This window comes from Patiria miniata, unplaced genomic scaffold, assembly GCF_015706575.1.
Source record: "Patiria miniata isolate m_02_andy unplaced genomic scaffold, ASM1570657v1 HiC_scaffold_5, whole genome shotgun sequence".
In the NCBI taxonomy this organism is placed as follows: domain Eukaryota; kingdom Metazoa; phylum Echinodermata; class Asteroidea; order Valvatida; family Asterinidae; genus Patiria; species Patiria miniata.
In genome coordinates this window covers 3,460,604-3,476,578 of record NW_024037072.1, presented here as the reverse complement: position 1 = coordinate 3,476,578, position 15,975 = coordinate 3,460,604, and the positions used below count along the sequence as shown (strand labels likewise).

At 37.7% G+C, this 15,975-nt stretch overlaps 1 protein-coding gene across 4 annotated transcripts in view; it reads left to right on the top strand.

Annotated features, from left to right (window-relative positions):
• Positions 1-572: 572 nt before the first annotated feature.
• The window catches only part of LOC119740919 (solute carrier family 15 member 2-like), a 35,417-nt gene continuing 20,014 nt past the window's right edge, over positions 573-15,975 (top strand). Inside the window, exons 1-4 of one of the 4 annotated variants that reach the window (XM_038216403.1) lie at positions 725-866; positions 10,177-10,458; positions 12,124-12,188; positions 13,770-13,863. In XM_038216403.1, the coding sequence (XP_038072331.1) occupies positions 10,422-10,458; positions 12,124-12,188; positions 13,770-13,863 (196 nt within the window). In that variant the 5' untranslated portion in view covers positions 725-866; positions 10,177-10,421. Of the gene's footprint in view, positions 867-7,490; positions 7,617-10,176; positions 10,480-12,123; positions 12,189-13,769; positions 13,864-15,975 lie in introns of those variants that run through there. The other 3 variants (XM_038216401.1, XM_038216402.1, XM_038216400.1) reach the window with 3 other exon arrangements.

The window sequence follows — 15,975 nt, the reverse complement described above, 5'->3', positions numbered from 1 at the left end:
GCTGGAAAAACCAAGAAAAACTAAAATTTTCAAGTAGTCTGGTTCCCTGACTCCACTAAAGATGATATGGATCAATTCATAGATGCTGGAAAACTGTAAGGTAAGGGAACCAGTCTAGCTGGCCTGCACCCGTTCATGAACATGTAACCAATAGCAAGCAAAATTTGGACTGAAAAAATGGTAAATTTGGAGCAGTAGTTGAAAAATATTTAGGTTTTTCCAACGGTGGTCGGCCGACCACCGTTGGAAATTTACAATAAAATACCACTTTTCTTGAAAATGACTCCACACCAGGTGCCATAATTTTACAAGATGCGTAAGACCGTAATTTACCAACATCCTGGTAAGGTATTTCGTAAAAATTTGGTATTTTGTTTTTTTCGATGTTTGCAAATGTTGTATATTCCCTTTAATGGTTAATACCGCCCACTAATTCTATAGGGCGCCCTCAATACTTTTACTTCGCAGGAAAACAATTTCGTTCTCATTGTTTGGACTGTGTTCGATCCCGCTGTATCGACCACGCACGGTCGCGTACGCGAAAGTGACTAACGAAAAGTGACGGACGCACATATGCGGGGACGAGGATGCTTCCGGGTAATTAAGCACGGCCCTGGAACAATAATTTAGTCTGCAAAGAATAAGCTTGTGTTGGTCAGTTCTTCTTCTAACGATGCTGGTTAGATCATAGTACCAAATACATCGACAGTGGAAGCATTGACAAGTTTGAAGTTGTAATATGTCACAAGATATAGGCCTAAGTGGTCAAGATCATCAATCGTCGGTCGATGTGGCAGGCGGAATTGTTGAACAGCCTGGAAGTAATGCCGGAGTTCTAGATGAAGTGAAACTGGACGAAGTCAAATGTAAGATCAGAATGAGAATCGGGTTCCTTGTTAATATTTGTCAGTTCATAAAATGTTGATGAAAGTCGTAACTAATAATACTAGTAATTATTACATGTATTATATAATGATAGGTGGTCATGGTGGTAAAACCGCATATATCATGGAACTTTCTGTCATCAGAAAATCAACCCAGCTATAGTATGACTGCTAAAATAGCACAAAATCGTTAAATTCGGTACCTTCAGAGGTCTAGTTATCCAAAAATCATGGTATTTCGTCAAAGAATGGAGTTGGTCATTGCAAATTATACGTAATAAAAAAAAATACCGGTTTTTGTAGGCATGACAAATATTTAAAATTTTATAAGAACAATACTTCAAAAATGATTGAAGTGGTACCAAGAAAGTTTTTAGAAACTAGGCCTACATCATTTCCTGTATAGGATTATAGCCGGATTATATAGTTAACAAGGTCAACTGTCCAGAAAAGGGATTTACCTGTAATTTGCTAGAAAAAATTCTGAATTTTACTGAATTTTTAAAAACCATTTTCCAACTTTGTGATCAGTCATCACAAACACTTTAAAAGCCCCCCCCCCTCAAAAAACAACAACAACAACAAAGAGACATCACAGTTTTTGTAAGAACTTGTATACGCATGCATGTATAAAGACCCATTTATTAATACAAGTACATGTACAGTGGACAAAAGTACCAATATGTAGAAATCTATGTCAATGATTGGCTGAGTGAAATGACATCATCCCAGGAGGTGTGGCCAATCACAGTGACTGTTTCGCATTGTGGGGAGCTGGCCAGTCCAGCTAATATATGTGGGCTGCCATGCATGGCATGGATACCAGTGAAACAGCACCGGTAACCAAGTGGGATGATGCAAGATAAACTAAGTGCCTGTGGTCATGTCACAGCCAGAGGGAAATAAATTAAGGGTTTTAAAATGACACACGATTTACAATAATGAAATGAGATAAGGCAAGCCTAGTAAAGCTGACCGATTTCACGAAACTCGTCTTATCTTAGGACTCATCTTAGGATTTAAGATGATTCCCTGCTCCAAGATTGATCATAGCTAAGACTCATCCTAAAACCGATTTCACCAAACCCATCTTAAGCAAGATGCATCAAAACTACCAACTTGATGACTGTTTCATGTTTCTTTTTACCGCTTGATGAAACAGTCGTTGAAAAGAACCTTGCAAAACCAACTTCCCGCGCGCTTGCATAGAACATGAACTTTCGCATTTTGATAACACTATCGGTCGAAGGAGCCCGGAGTGCATGCATGAGTCGCGTGAGTCTGGTCTGGTGCCACCTCAGAAAATGGCTGTTGCCAAATTAGCACTGCCCTACCGGTAGTTCCTCTGTTCACCAGCCGACAACCAGGCTATTAACCACAAGTGACATTGAGTGAGGGGGAGTGAGTCAGACAAGGTACCGGTCAGTTACTGGCAGTCAGTCATTGACACAGTCAGAGGACAGAAGGTTGGCCCTTAGTTAGGATCCTTACGATTGCCAAAAGCTTTTAACATACTGGATTGCTGGTCCTACATTTATTTTGAAACATCAACGTTGATTGTGTAGGCTATCTCTTTCCAAAAGGTTTTGCTTCCAAAAGATTAAGTAAACACAATTCTGTTTTATCTGATGTGATTGGATGATAATACTATAACTTATTTTATTTGCTTGAAGACCCTGGAAGGAAACAACAAACGGTACCAACCACACTTTCTCTTTAATTAAGAAGCATGCTTTGAAGTTAAGGATGTTTAGGTGAATGCTGTGAATTATCAGGCCCTTGAAGCAATGACTTTCAAACTTAATAATCAATAGATTGTTTGCACTGCAGCTATAATGGATGTGTTCACTGTTTATGAATTAACAAATCAAAACATACAGGGTGAGTAAAAACAAAAACAAAAAACCCAAAGGGCAGGACCAATTTTTGAATGAAATTTTGCCTGTAGCACTTTCAAAATCTAGGATATGAAAGCCCAGTCATTAAGCTTTCTTTTAACACAAGAATCATTGAAATCACTCATGTACAAACACTGTTTTAAAGTTCTGTCCATGGATCACACAAAAATTTGGTTCTTTCAGCAAAATGAAAACAATTCTCATAGGGATGCATGTGAATTGTTTTCGTTTTGCTGAAAGAACACTTACCCTTTTTTGTGATCCGTGGACAGAACTTTAAAATGGTAAAATTCCATAACTTAAAAAGTAAATGAGTGATTTGAATGATTCTTGTAATAAAAGAACTTAGCTTAATGACTGGGCTTTCATATCCTAGATTTTGAAAGTGCTACAGGCAAAACTTTATTCAAAAATTGGTCCCGCCATTTGGGTGTTTTTTTTTTACTCGCCCTGTAATGTCAGCTGACTGCAATCAACCTATGCAGCTGATGTATCTTATTGACATTCTTGATAGCTTGATTGACATTCCCACGCCACCGGTACCTTTGCAGACATTGCCCCTAGTGTAGTGTTCTTGTAATGAGCGTTTTGGGTGACATACTGAGGTTTCATTGAAAATCCAATAGGCCAATCGAGCGGTGGCTGTGAGAGTGACACATCAAATTGCTTTTCTGTCATTGCCTCCTTCAGGCTACATGAATCATGTTCACATACACTGTGTAATTGATATGATGGGCTCGCATTGGCACACATGTACAGTAGGTGCATTGAAGAGTCTATCTATTCTTTGTTTGAGTCAAATAAATTCAGTCCAGTTTGCAATTTTCCTTTAAAAATTTAGAATTACTTCAACTGCTATGGAGCAAAAGCCCATATTGTTTATAAAAGTAATCTGTAAAATTTGCTATTTGAAATACTGTCTTGCATTTTGCGATGGGAATCAAGGCATATGCCTATTGCTCACTGCAGGCATTCAGATCAACGCACCAGAAAATGTATGTAGCGGTACTTTGTACACAAACTTCAAAATGTATGTATATTTGTGGAAAAGAAGTGTCCTCAAAAAGTATTGAAATGGAGCAATTTCTAGATGAAGGCCTTTTCGGATGAGGAGGTTTGCATATTGTGCAGTAGGCAGCAATGTTTGGTCTGCTGTACTATGTACCATAAGGCTGAAAGTTCAAATTTATGCACTGCGTTTTTGCAGCAGAGCACTCATGGACAAAAATAAACAGTGAGGACAATATTCTCTAGACTGCATACACTATGCATACATACACGCATTGCCATGCATCAGTGCATTTCATATTCCACAATGCTTGATGGATGCATTGCAAGTCCAATAGACTGCTGTACAACTGATCTACACTAAGCCTACAGTCAGCAATGGCATTTACATTGAGTGTATTAGTGTCACATATGTTGCAGATATGAGAGTTCACAGTTATTCATGTGTGAAGCGACTGACAGTTTTTACATTACTTTAGAACTAAAGCAGAACGCCGTGGAAGATATGTATGAACATACAATACGCAATTGTCAATTTTTCCGTTAGGCTTTTACAACTGACATGGATGGAATTTGAAAGTTTGCAAATAGATGTAAAAACAGAATAGACTGCCATTTTAATGAAAAATGTGATGGCAATCTTGTTTGGTTTGAAAACATAGTATCAAGTGAGCACCATCGATATTTTCAATAATCAATATATATATCGGAAATCCAACATCGAGATATTCGATAATATCAATTATCCCATGTAAAAGTTAAAGAAGATAAAGATGACACTTTGATTAAAAAAAAAAAATCTTAAGTTCCAATTTTCCATGGCTTTCTCTGGAGCATATTGCTCAAACTTTTTAAAACAAATCTCAGCACTGACAGTTTGTCCAGAATCGGTGCTTTCTTTTGAGGTTTTACATTGGGGGAAACCGCGAATTCCAGCGATCGCAGAGCACAAAGCGACGCCGCTTGGCATTTCGCCATGTTTTTATTTTGAGTCACAAGCACAATTTGCCGCCGAGTTTTAGTTCATTTTACAGCAAACGTTGAACACAAAGTAATAGCACAAATAGGAAAAATTAATTTTGACGATAATCTGATGCTTTTTCGATATTTTCGATATATGATTCCTCAATATCAAAAATTTTGATATTTCGATATGATTAAAAAATTGCTATTGGAGATATCGATATCAAAATAATATCGAATAATCAAGTAATATCGATATATAGACGGTGCATAATATTAAGTGCAAATGTTTTTACATGTAGTCCTCGTGATAAATTAAATATACACTGTTACTTGTTGGAAACTAATACATTTTGTACACAAATACCGGTAGGTAATTAAACAATGATCATGTCATCCAATATTGCAGGTCTCTTCGTTCTTGCATATTTTTTTTCTAGAGATCGGAATATACAGCGTTACAACTATGTAAACATGCTACCGTACTGGATCTGCAGTAGACATACATGTATGTACAGTGTGTGTCACAGTCACACAGAGCTGTGTGAAAACTCAAAATGCAGTGGCTCAGGTTCACCATACACGCACCACCCATATACGGTCCATTTAACACTGCAAAATTGACAACTAAAAGATTCCTTTTAATTCTCAAAGAAAACCCGATGTGAAAGGTGTCTAAAATATACGGTATCTTAGCCATGGATCCACTGGGGCCATTTATAAGGCCAACACAAATAATAGTTCTGCTTCCGGTTACCCTACCTACCCTATTTTGACAGCCCCTACCCTAAGTTTTTGGGGGGAAAATGAGGAAAAAACCCCGAAAATCATTCTACCTTTTACCCTTGACTACACACAGACACCTCCATACATGCCATATGATCGTACACAAAAAAATTGCCAAAAAAATTTCTTTCCTACATTTGCACCTACCTACCCTATTTTCAAATGCCATGTAATTGGAGGCACAAGTGGCTTTTTTTTTGGCTAACTGAAAGGATGGGGACTCAGACTTCATGCGAAAAACAGAAGCGAAGCAATTCATGATGTCAACAACTGAAGTTTCATTGTGATGTTCGCCGTAACCCTACCATATTTGCTTCACCCTGAATATTTTTGTGCGTGTGAGGGAGATGTACATTTTTAATATTTGTTCTTGCCGTGTACAGACATAACTTTAGAAGACAGATACATGTACAAGCATACTGACAACCATCAACAGTTTTGTTCTATTGTGTGAAAAAAAGCCCTTCCTTAACAGATGTGTGATACACTATAGGTTGGAGAAATTGATCCATAGCTGTTATTGCATAACATTTTAGAAGACAAATTATGAAATATATCAGAAATAATTTAATTAAGGATCTTTCTGCACAGGTCTAGTGGACACTGAATGGCGTACATTCAACCCTCTCTGGCTGGCAAATTCAACAAAGCCAACCCAGCAGTCAAATATATCAAGTGACTGTTTTAAACAGTTGCGTGCTCCCTTCTCACATAAAGCAGGATTGACTGGTTGTGATCGTTATGACACTTGAGCACTTGACACAGCTAGCTATGCTTTGGCTGCAGAAGATTGATAAGCCAGTTGTGCCTACCAGTAATCACCTGCTTTTGTCTGTTGATGGAATTTGACTAGTCACATTGCCTACTGGAAATATGATCTAAGTGTTGGTGACTAGCCTGTGTAAAAGGTGGGGAAGTGGAATGGTTTTTTGACTGTCTGTGACTGATCAAACAAAAGGAGGATTTTTAACGTGATGTGGAAATGGGCCACCCTTGTTTTCCTGCCAACTATAGCTGAAAATTCCCCTTTAACCCTAACTCCCTAGTGTCTTTTACTAAGAACTGGACCAAGTCCATCAAAATCCATCAATCACTGTGCTTCCAATACAAAATGAATGTATGACATAATGGAATCCACCACTGATGCACTGGTTGACATTGATGGACTTAATATACATGGATTTATGGAAGATAGGCAAAATCAATCGGATACCCCTAGCACTGCTTCAGGCCTTCAGGCCCAAGTCCATCATACTCCATCAATATTTAGCCATACCAGGCCTACTGTACCAAATCCCCCAAAATCCACCAAAAATGGGGGGATGGATTTTGATGGAGTTGGGGTTATTTAGGTTTTAAGGTTAGCTGGGAGTATACATGTAGCCTCAAGCTTGTGCACATGCCTAAATTTACATGTCAGGATTCGGTGCTTAGGGAGTAAGCATAGAATATCTTTGCTAGTGTTGTAACCACAGTCTGGTGATCATATGCATAGAATTTCATGGTTAGCGCTTAGCAGAGCCTTGAAATTGGCTCATGGTCAGAGCAATCTGCAATGCTGTGACTACACTTAGCAGTACACTGTATCATGGATTTCTTGTAATGTATAAGCAGTTTAGCACTTTTAATTTACATTATGGCATTTTACCTGTATGCTTAATGCACATGTATTTAACTGTAAAACTGTTTTTTACAGCTGAAAATTCCTTCAAACGAAGCTTCTCTCTTAAAAATGATTATGCAAATTACAAATTTGGCAAAGAAATTGCAAATCCTTGGATGTCTCAATAGATAGGTGTGCCCAAGAAACGCAGGCTCTATTCCTTCTGGCCACTGTGCAATCCCGTCAGATGAATGAGGCAGGGTAATAGCCCGTGCGCTCTGCATTGTGAGCTCTGTCATGCGTGGAGCACTAGCAGGCATCAACTGGCGATGACTGGCGATGAGGCAATACAGGGAATCAGGACACAGTGCAGTAAATTGCGCGCTGAGAAGAAAAGAGTGATTTATGTGTAATAAGAAGTCATGTGAAAGGAGGCGTGTGTGCTTACTCTGGATCTCTGTACATACTCTTATGGTAGGTCGCTTTTCTTCCTTACATGTTCTTCTGCTGTTGGGGTAGGTTTTTCTTGTGTTCCAAGCTATTCTGCTGTGCATTTTAAAAAAAAATTTAATGAGAAGCCTTTTGGTTGTGTGTTGCTAGTGGGATGGAACTGATGACTGTACCATATGGTTGCAAATTGTGTACAAGTTTATGGGCTGAGGAGTTTGCAGTGTCAAAGTCAGAGATGTTGATGAGGAAATTTGCCGTTCAGATTGAAGTGAATGAGAATTTTAATATTTGTCTCTATTTTTGTCCGGTGTTGAAGTTGTACCTTATTTGTGTAGACGAATTCCCCACCCTTTTCTGCTGCCTAATTTTGTACATGTCGAATAATATCATTGTAATGACAGAAAGTATAGGCCTGTAAATGTAGCATAAAGATCTTCCTTGAATTTAACTGACAGAAACAAATAGTTTTTCTATCCTGAGTTCTGTATTGAATTTATATTTTACATTCATATTCAGTTCAGTTTTTAACTGAGTCATATGTTAGTTTTTGTGTCATTCAGTCTTTGACTTCATGGTTTTATTGGAATGAATGAACCATTGGTAAAAAAAATGAAATTAATATGGAACTATACTTATAAACCAGTATACTTCAAAAAGCGGAGCCCAAACTGCAAAAAAAATAATTTCATATTTAAAAATATGTATCACCAAAAATAATAATGACTGGAAAGCCAATTTCATAAGCTACTTTTAGATGAAAACAATACTGAAATTGCTCAATCCGTTCAAAGAATATCACCATTTAAACGCAATGAGCCTACAACCTGTCTTGTCCAAAAAAAGCAGTTCATTGTGTGTTTTGACTGTTCGGAACAACAAAGACAATGACACAGAATACTTGTTTTAACAACTGTCACCAACTGTAGTACACAATATCTTTATTAACAACCCTGGGTAGGCAAACAATATGATTTATAAAAATCTACTTTTTTAAAAAGACGGGCATTCAAAAGGACTTTGTTGAATTTGTTAATGTTTAAACTGAGATTTTATCACTGGTGATGTTTGAAGACAATTGTGATGACGATTCTTACAGTGGCATTTTTTGGACGAGACAGGTTTTAGGGTCATTGTGTTTAAATGGTGATATTGTTTGAACGGATTGAGCAATTTCAGTAATTCTTTCATCTAAAAGTAGCTTATGAAATTGGCTTTCCAGTCATTATTATTTTTGGTGTAACATATTTTTTTAAATATTGAAATATAATTTTTGGGGTTTGGGGTCCGCTTTTTTTGACTCACCCTGTATTTTTAAATTCCAGTACTTGTGTCTTTTCATTTATGACTGTATACAAAAAGAATGTCATCTAAGTTTATAAAAGGATGTTAGACATAATGCATACATTTCTAATGAAGCGCTCTTTACCATTAATGTTTAACAGGTGTTATTTTAATTATTCATCAGGTTATTGAATAATTGCAAGTGCACTTTGTAGTATAATGAATATCGTCAGTTTGGTTTATGTAAAGTCATTTAGAGAAAAGTTGACCTAGAAAAATTCTTATTGTACACACAAATGCCTTAAGAAATTGAGCATGAAAAATGATATCATTTTATCATGCCATTTTTTTAAAATTTAAAATAAGCTGCTAAGTTTTTTTACATGATTTATATGAATTGTTTGCTGAAGCCATTATCTGGATCATGAGAGCATATAAAAATCATCTGCCTGCTGTGATGAATCGTTGTGCAGTTTGAAATACATCTATTAAATTCCTTCAGATTGTAGGGGATAATGCACATTGTTAATTTTAGGTCATAAATAATGATTGGAATAGAATGTTTGTGGTGTAATTGCACTCCCTCACTGCACAGATACAGAACTTTACTTTGTGAACATTAATTGTTAATTTTTTTTTTACTAGTTTTATCATGTTTTTCACCTTAGTTTTCCCCTAGGTACTGTACGTTGTACAACTTTCTTTGTTATGTTTGGAAAAGCTGGTAAAATGAAAGTCAATCTTCAGAAAATGAAGTAATGGCTAATTTTGTTTATCCCTTGAACTGTTTTAATCTAATGCCTTGTCTTTAGAACAGTACGTGTACATATATTTTGGGACATCTGCAATGAAAAATTAGATTTGGTCTATGGGCTTGGACATCTTTATTGCCATTGGGAAAATTCCTTTCATAACCTCACTTCATTTTGAGCACAGATATAATTAGTAGTGTCCCGTGTCACAAAACTATGCATTACTTCAATTTCGTTGTCATTGATGTAAAAAGCAGCCGTATACAATGTAAATTGCTGTGTGATCTAATACTTTGTGCCAAGATAAAATTTGACCCAAGTTTTATGCAATAAAACCCCCCAAAATTTAACTAAGTCAATATACATGTAGGTCATGGCAAAGCTTATTCGTGGCTACTTAATATGTAAAGCACCTCGATGAGATCAGTTCCCGTTGCTTAGGATAATAACAACATGCAGCATTTAACTACTCTCTCAAATATTCTAGTGTACATGCATTATACTTATGTGAACCTTTCTCTTTTTTTTCCATCATTTCCATTTCCATACAGATCATTCTCAGCTTTGATTAACGCCGCCTCATCACTAACCGCCATCGTCGCATCCTCAAAAACTGTCGCCTTAAACAAGACTGCATCCCAACTCCATGCATTTTCTTTAATCTTCTCGCACGCAAAGCCTTAGAGCCAATTTGAGCTCCGGAAATGGTTGCACTCGTTTAAAATACCCCGAAGTTCCAGAATAGTGCTTGTGCATTGGGGGTTAGAGGTGTATACCCTAAAGGAGATATTCTCCGATGGAGGAGGGCGAGGAGCTGGAACCAATCAGTTCAGGTACTTCCAAGAATCATGGAGGTGGGTCCTATACATGCGCTGCCCTAGCTGCCTCAAAGCTACAGGGAGGGTGGCAAGTCAGCTTCATGGGGGCAACAGATGCAGTAACGCTTCCCCCCCCCCCCTAGCCTTTGGCTTGGTGCCCATTAGAATATATCCCAGTAGTGGAAGTGGCCTTGACATGGGGAAAGTTGCCCTGCCTCTAGTCCAGTTCTAGGCCCAGTGTACCTAGTAGTGGTACTTGTGGCCCGTCATTAATGCCTCAGCTTATGCTTTATTGAAAATATTCTCTAGTGGAACACAACAGAGATATCAAAGTACAAAAACCTTTTGAATCTCCAATTGGCGAAGCTTAAAGTGACCATCTGTATCCTCAGCTTAAGCTTTATTGAAGGTATTCTCTAGTGGAACATGACAGATATCAAACTTCAAAAACCTTTTGTATCTCCAATTGCAGAGGCTTAAAGTGACCATCTGTATTTCTGTGATAAAGTATCGTGGAAGACAGAATACTACCTAGACATTTAAGATGTCCGTAGTTTCTGAGATCGTCATCATAAACACGGAAAGATGTCTTGACCCCTAAATGTTTTTTTTGTGATATCCTAGCTTGGAAAGACTTTTTGTCTGCAATTCTATCTCAGAAGACATCATTTAAAAATGAAAATTTATCAAGGAAACGTGGACTCACAGATAGTCACTTTAAGCTCCCGTATGTAGCGCCATCTGCATCTAGCTCTCCTAAGGTTTTCAAATGTTTCTGGCTCTACACAATGTACCTCTAGTTGATACTGTATGGAGCCCAATATTACTTGGGTCTGGTTGGTTTCAAAGCACGTTACTCTGTTTGCACCAAACTTGCTTATTAAACAATAAGCCTAAAGCCTGGTTCATACTTCTAATTGCTCATACTGTATGGAACCCAACATTACTTGGGTCTGGTTGGATTCAAAGTGTGTTACCCTGTACGCACCCAACGTGCTTATTAAACAATAAGCCTAAAGCCTGGTTCATACTCCTAGTTGCTCATACTGTATGGAACCCAACATTTTTTGGTCTGGTTGGTTTCAAAGCATGTTACTCTGTTTGCGCGAAAATTGCTTATTAAACAATAAGCCTAAAAAGCCTGGTTCATACATGTACTTCACACAAAAGCGAAGCATAATTTGTAACGTCGACAATACGTTTGAAGCACGACCACCATTGTTGACAATATGAATTTTGCTTTGCACTTGCTTTCGCGTGAAGTATGAACCGGGCTTCACACTGACCAAGAGCATGTCGTTTTCCAAAAGAGATATTGCTTTCAGTGTGGCAAATGTGCACAACTATGGGCAATGCACAGGAATGACCTTTGCCTGACATATCCCATGATTTTAGTACAGTGGCGGTTGACAATATGCGTGTCGAGGTTACTATTTTTCATTTTGACAGCTGCTCGTAATTACATGTACATTTACACGGTGCAAATTTTATGACACATTTTGTGAGGAATACGACACTCAATTATGAATGTTTGCCGTGCCACACAATTAACACAAGCTGAACTCTGTACATGTGCATGTTTGTCTGGGCCCATATGTTTTGTTTTCATTTGTTTCATTTTTGATTTATCATTTTTCCATTTGTGCCTAATTGTTTCAATTTGTTTTTTCTATTTTCCAGCGACTGCTTTGCTGGATCAGGACCAGCCCAAGAAAGTTAGCGGGAAAGCATGGGGACGAATTGGGGTAAGACACAAACTTAAATCTCTCTTAAATTTAAATTTCTCTTAAATGCAGTATATTGACCCAGTGCATATATTTATTTATTTATTTTTTGGACTAATATGTTATGAACATTTTTAAATGTCTGATTGAAACTACATGTCATTTGACCTTCTGTATGTATTACATGTAAAAGCTGATATACATTTACTAGTACAAATGTCACGATCAAACTTCCAACACTAGTCTGGTACCAAAAGAACCCATTATTGTAAAGGCACGTATGTAGGAACATTTGTAATAATTACCAGGACACGTACATATAATTTAATGAAAAAATCCTCGCTCAAAAGTCAAAGTGAAGATAGAACTAATACCAAATACCCTCTGAAATTGTTCTGCCTGAAATGGTATCATTCGGAAGAAAACAATTGTTGACAGTGTTTTTTTTTTACGTGCGTCAGCAACGTAATCCAGTTACGAGACCCAAAAATTGTACATATATGTTTTGTCTGTTTTTCCAAAATGTATAGTATCCATTAAGCTGAAACTTCACCAAGTTACAATGTAGTTGTTAATTGTTATGCACCCTTCTTAAGATTTTGAGCAATTTGAGTGTTTCAATCGAGAAAAAAAAATGCACAGTAAAGAAGTGATTCATAATGATGTACCTTTAAGTTTTCATTTTATTGACCATATGTACATGTAGATGTAAAATTGACATTTTCAAGTCTGTATATTTCCGAGAGATACTGGTATTTCACTCGGAAACAACCAGATAACAATTTTAATGTGACTTACCATTGAAATGGCAGACTGTTCTAAGTTATATTACAGCGCATACATGTAATTTGTAATTCAAATGAACTGTGCAAAACATACAGCGGGGTTTTCTTTCATTGCACTGTGGGGGTTGGATCTGGCAGACTACTTGACATTTTCAAGGAATGCCCTTGACTCCTTATCAGGTCCGAATATCAACAATTACAACCAACTTGCCACTGGCATCTTGGGTGTTTTTTTGAGGAAACGACAGATGAAATATCAGATCTGAAAAAATAAAAATGACACCTGTGGAACCCCCCCCCCCCCCCGGCAATTCCCGGTTTAAAAAAAGTTATCAAAAAATCTTATTAGGGCATCATGTAAAGAAAGATGCAAAGTCCGCAGCTACAGTTTGTTACATTATCCTTTTTGTGTGTCACTTATACGCCATTTTACTATTCTTAGAACAGTCTGGTTTTACCATAGGGCATCATTGTGCTGATATATACAGTAGTTGAAATACTATTTTGGTGGTTTAAACTTGAAAATAATTAATGGAAGACTATAATCTCCCAATTTTCAGACATACATGTAGTTAAAGTCATAGTTAAACTCGATTTGCAACTGAGAATATAACTGTTCTTTTTTAATAAATAATATATTATAAGTAACATAGTTGGATGATTATGTTTACGTTTAAATTATGTTTTGTCAATGAGAAACAGACATGAAAGCCCACAGTGCTTTCATTTATTTTGCTGCATTTTAGTCAATGTGCCTTTTAAAAACAAAAACACAAAATGACTTCAAAGTTTGATTCAAAGTGTTTCTTTTTTTAAGCAATTTGTCAGTGGCAAGGGGGAGTACCCAAAGAGTATTTTCTTCATCATTGGCACCGAGTTCTGCGAACGCTTCTCCTATTATGGAATGAAAGGTAATTGTTTTGTTCTAAAAAGTAGTAAAGTCTGTCCCGAGCCTACATGGCCCATCAGGCCGGCGTTTAACTCCGGTTTCAGTGGCATGAAACGACTGAGAATACTTCTATTCCCCCTGGACAGGATGCCAGTCCATCGCAGGTTACTCCCCAGCTAATGCCGGTACCCATTTATACTCCTGGGTGGAGAGAGGCAAGTGGGGATAAAGTGCCTTGCCCAAGGACACAACGTATGGCCAGCAGCTGGATTCGAACCCCTGACCCTCTAATCATGAGTTACGAACCCAAACTGCTAGGCCACACTTCCCCACTTGTTTTGTTCTGCTTTGAAAAATTCATTTTGATTTTTGGAAGGTGTTGCTTAGCCCATTAGTCCATGTACTGCTTCCAAACCCCCCATCACACTATTGTTGTTATGGATGATTTAGTGAACCAATACAATGTAGCACATGCGCTACTGGTTAATATCTAGAGCTGGTGATTTTTCATTGGAAGCATTTAAGTTTCCATAGTTCCTGTTCAACTGTTAGGAATCTGTGTTATATTCTTTGTGTGGAATAGTGTGTTTTATTCTTTGTATGGAACAGTGTGTTAATTACACTCATTGTGTGGAACATGTAGATGGTGTCAACTAAAAGGTCATCTGGAACAAAACATTGTACTTTTGTTGCCACGAGAAAATGTGTCATAAAGAGTACAGTAAGTTTTGTAGACATATTTCCTGTAATTTTTATTTGAAAGTCCCATTTATCAGTAAAGTTTAAAGTAGTCCCTTACCCCAACGTATCCAAATCTTCCAAAATCCTCTTTCAAAAATGGAGGATATTTTGCAGTATTGAGGCTGTATTTCGCAGGATTGAGGTTACATCCTAGCAAAATTCCTAGGGAGTTGTAAGTCCATGTAACCAGCATAAGGACCCCTTTTGATTGGATTCTTTAGACATATGACGCTATCAATCTTTAAAATATGATTTTATTCTAATGTAATAAGTCTGTATGCACTACACAAACCTGGGGGACCAAATTTATCATGATTAAAATGTAGTACAAAACTACATGTACTAGAGTACATGTAGAAGCTCAACAAGTTTTACTAGGTGATAGTTTCTTTCTCAACGGCCTGTACCAAAATTTTGAAATGGCCAAGTTGCATGGTGTACATGTAAGATAATTACCAGACAATTCTTCTTCCTTGTTTATATTATGCAGATGAAAATTTTACTCAGCAGATTGTAGAATGGGATGTCCAATGGAGCTTTAGTTTTGTTTACAATGATCAGTAGATCCTGCTTGACCAGCAGTCAAGCAATGTAGAAATGACGATTCACATCCATAGTTTTGCTTAAAAATGCCGGTAGGCTGTGTCCGAATTGCTTGGCTGTGGAAGCAGTTGAATCTACTTAAACTAAATAAATATTGGTAATGCTTATAGCGCTTTCCATCTTATCAACAATCTCAAAGCGCTTTACAATTATTCCCCCATTCATCAGGCCACGAGACCATGCGGCAGCCGATATCAGTGCACATTCGGTCCTATACCCTCACAGGTACCCATTCACACTCCTGGGTGGAGAGAGGCAATCGTAGTTAAGTGTCTTGCCCAAGGGCACAAACACAATGTTCCTGGCTGGGTTCGGACCCACGCACCATCGTACATGAGTCAAACACTGTAACCACTGGACCATGGCATTCTACTTCCCATAGATGCTTGAATTACTGTTGGGCTGCAGCAAACAAAGGACTAGAAGCAGCCCAAATATTTAACCCATAATATTCCCATTCCCCAACTCCATCCGAATCCATCCCCCCCCCCCCCCCCCCCCCCATTTTGGTGGATTTTGGGGAATTGTTCCTGCAGGCCCGGTTTGGCTAGTTATTGATGGAGTATGATGGATTTGGGTCTGGAGGCCTTGGAAGCAGTGTGATTGATGGATTTTGGCAGACTTGGTCCAGTAATAGTAAAAGACAGTAGGGAGTTAGGGTTAATGTACCTGTAGTTCTGAAGTCACCAAAATGATTCTTTCACTGTACACAAATACCCCTGAAATGTACATTACGATCATCCAGTGAATAATTTCCCCTACTTGAAGTCCTACTACGGGTATGTACAAA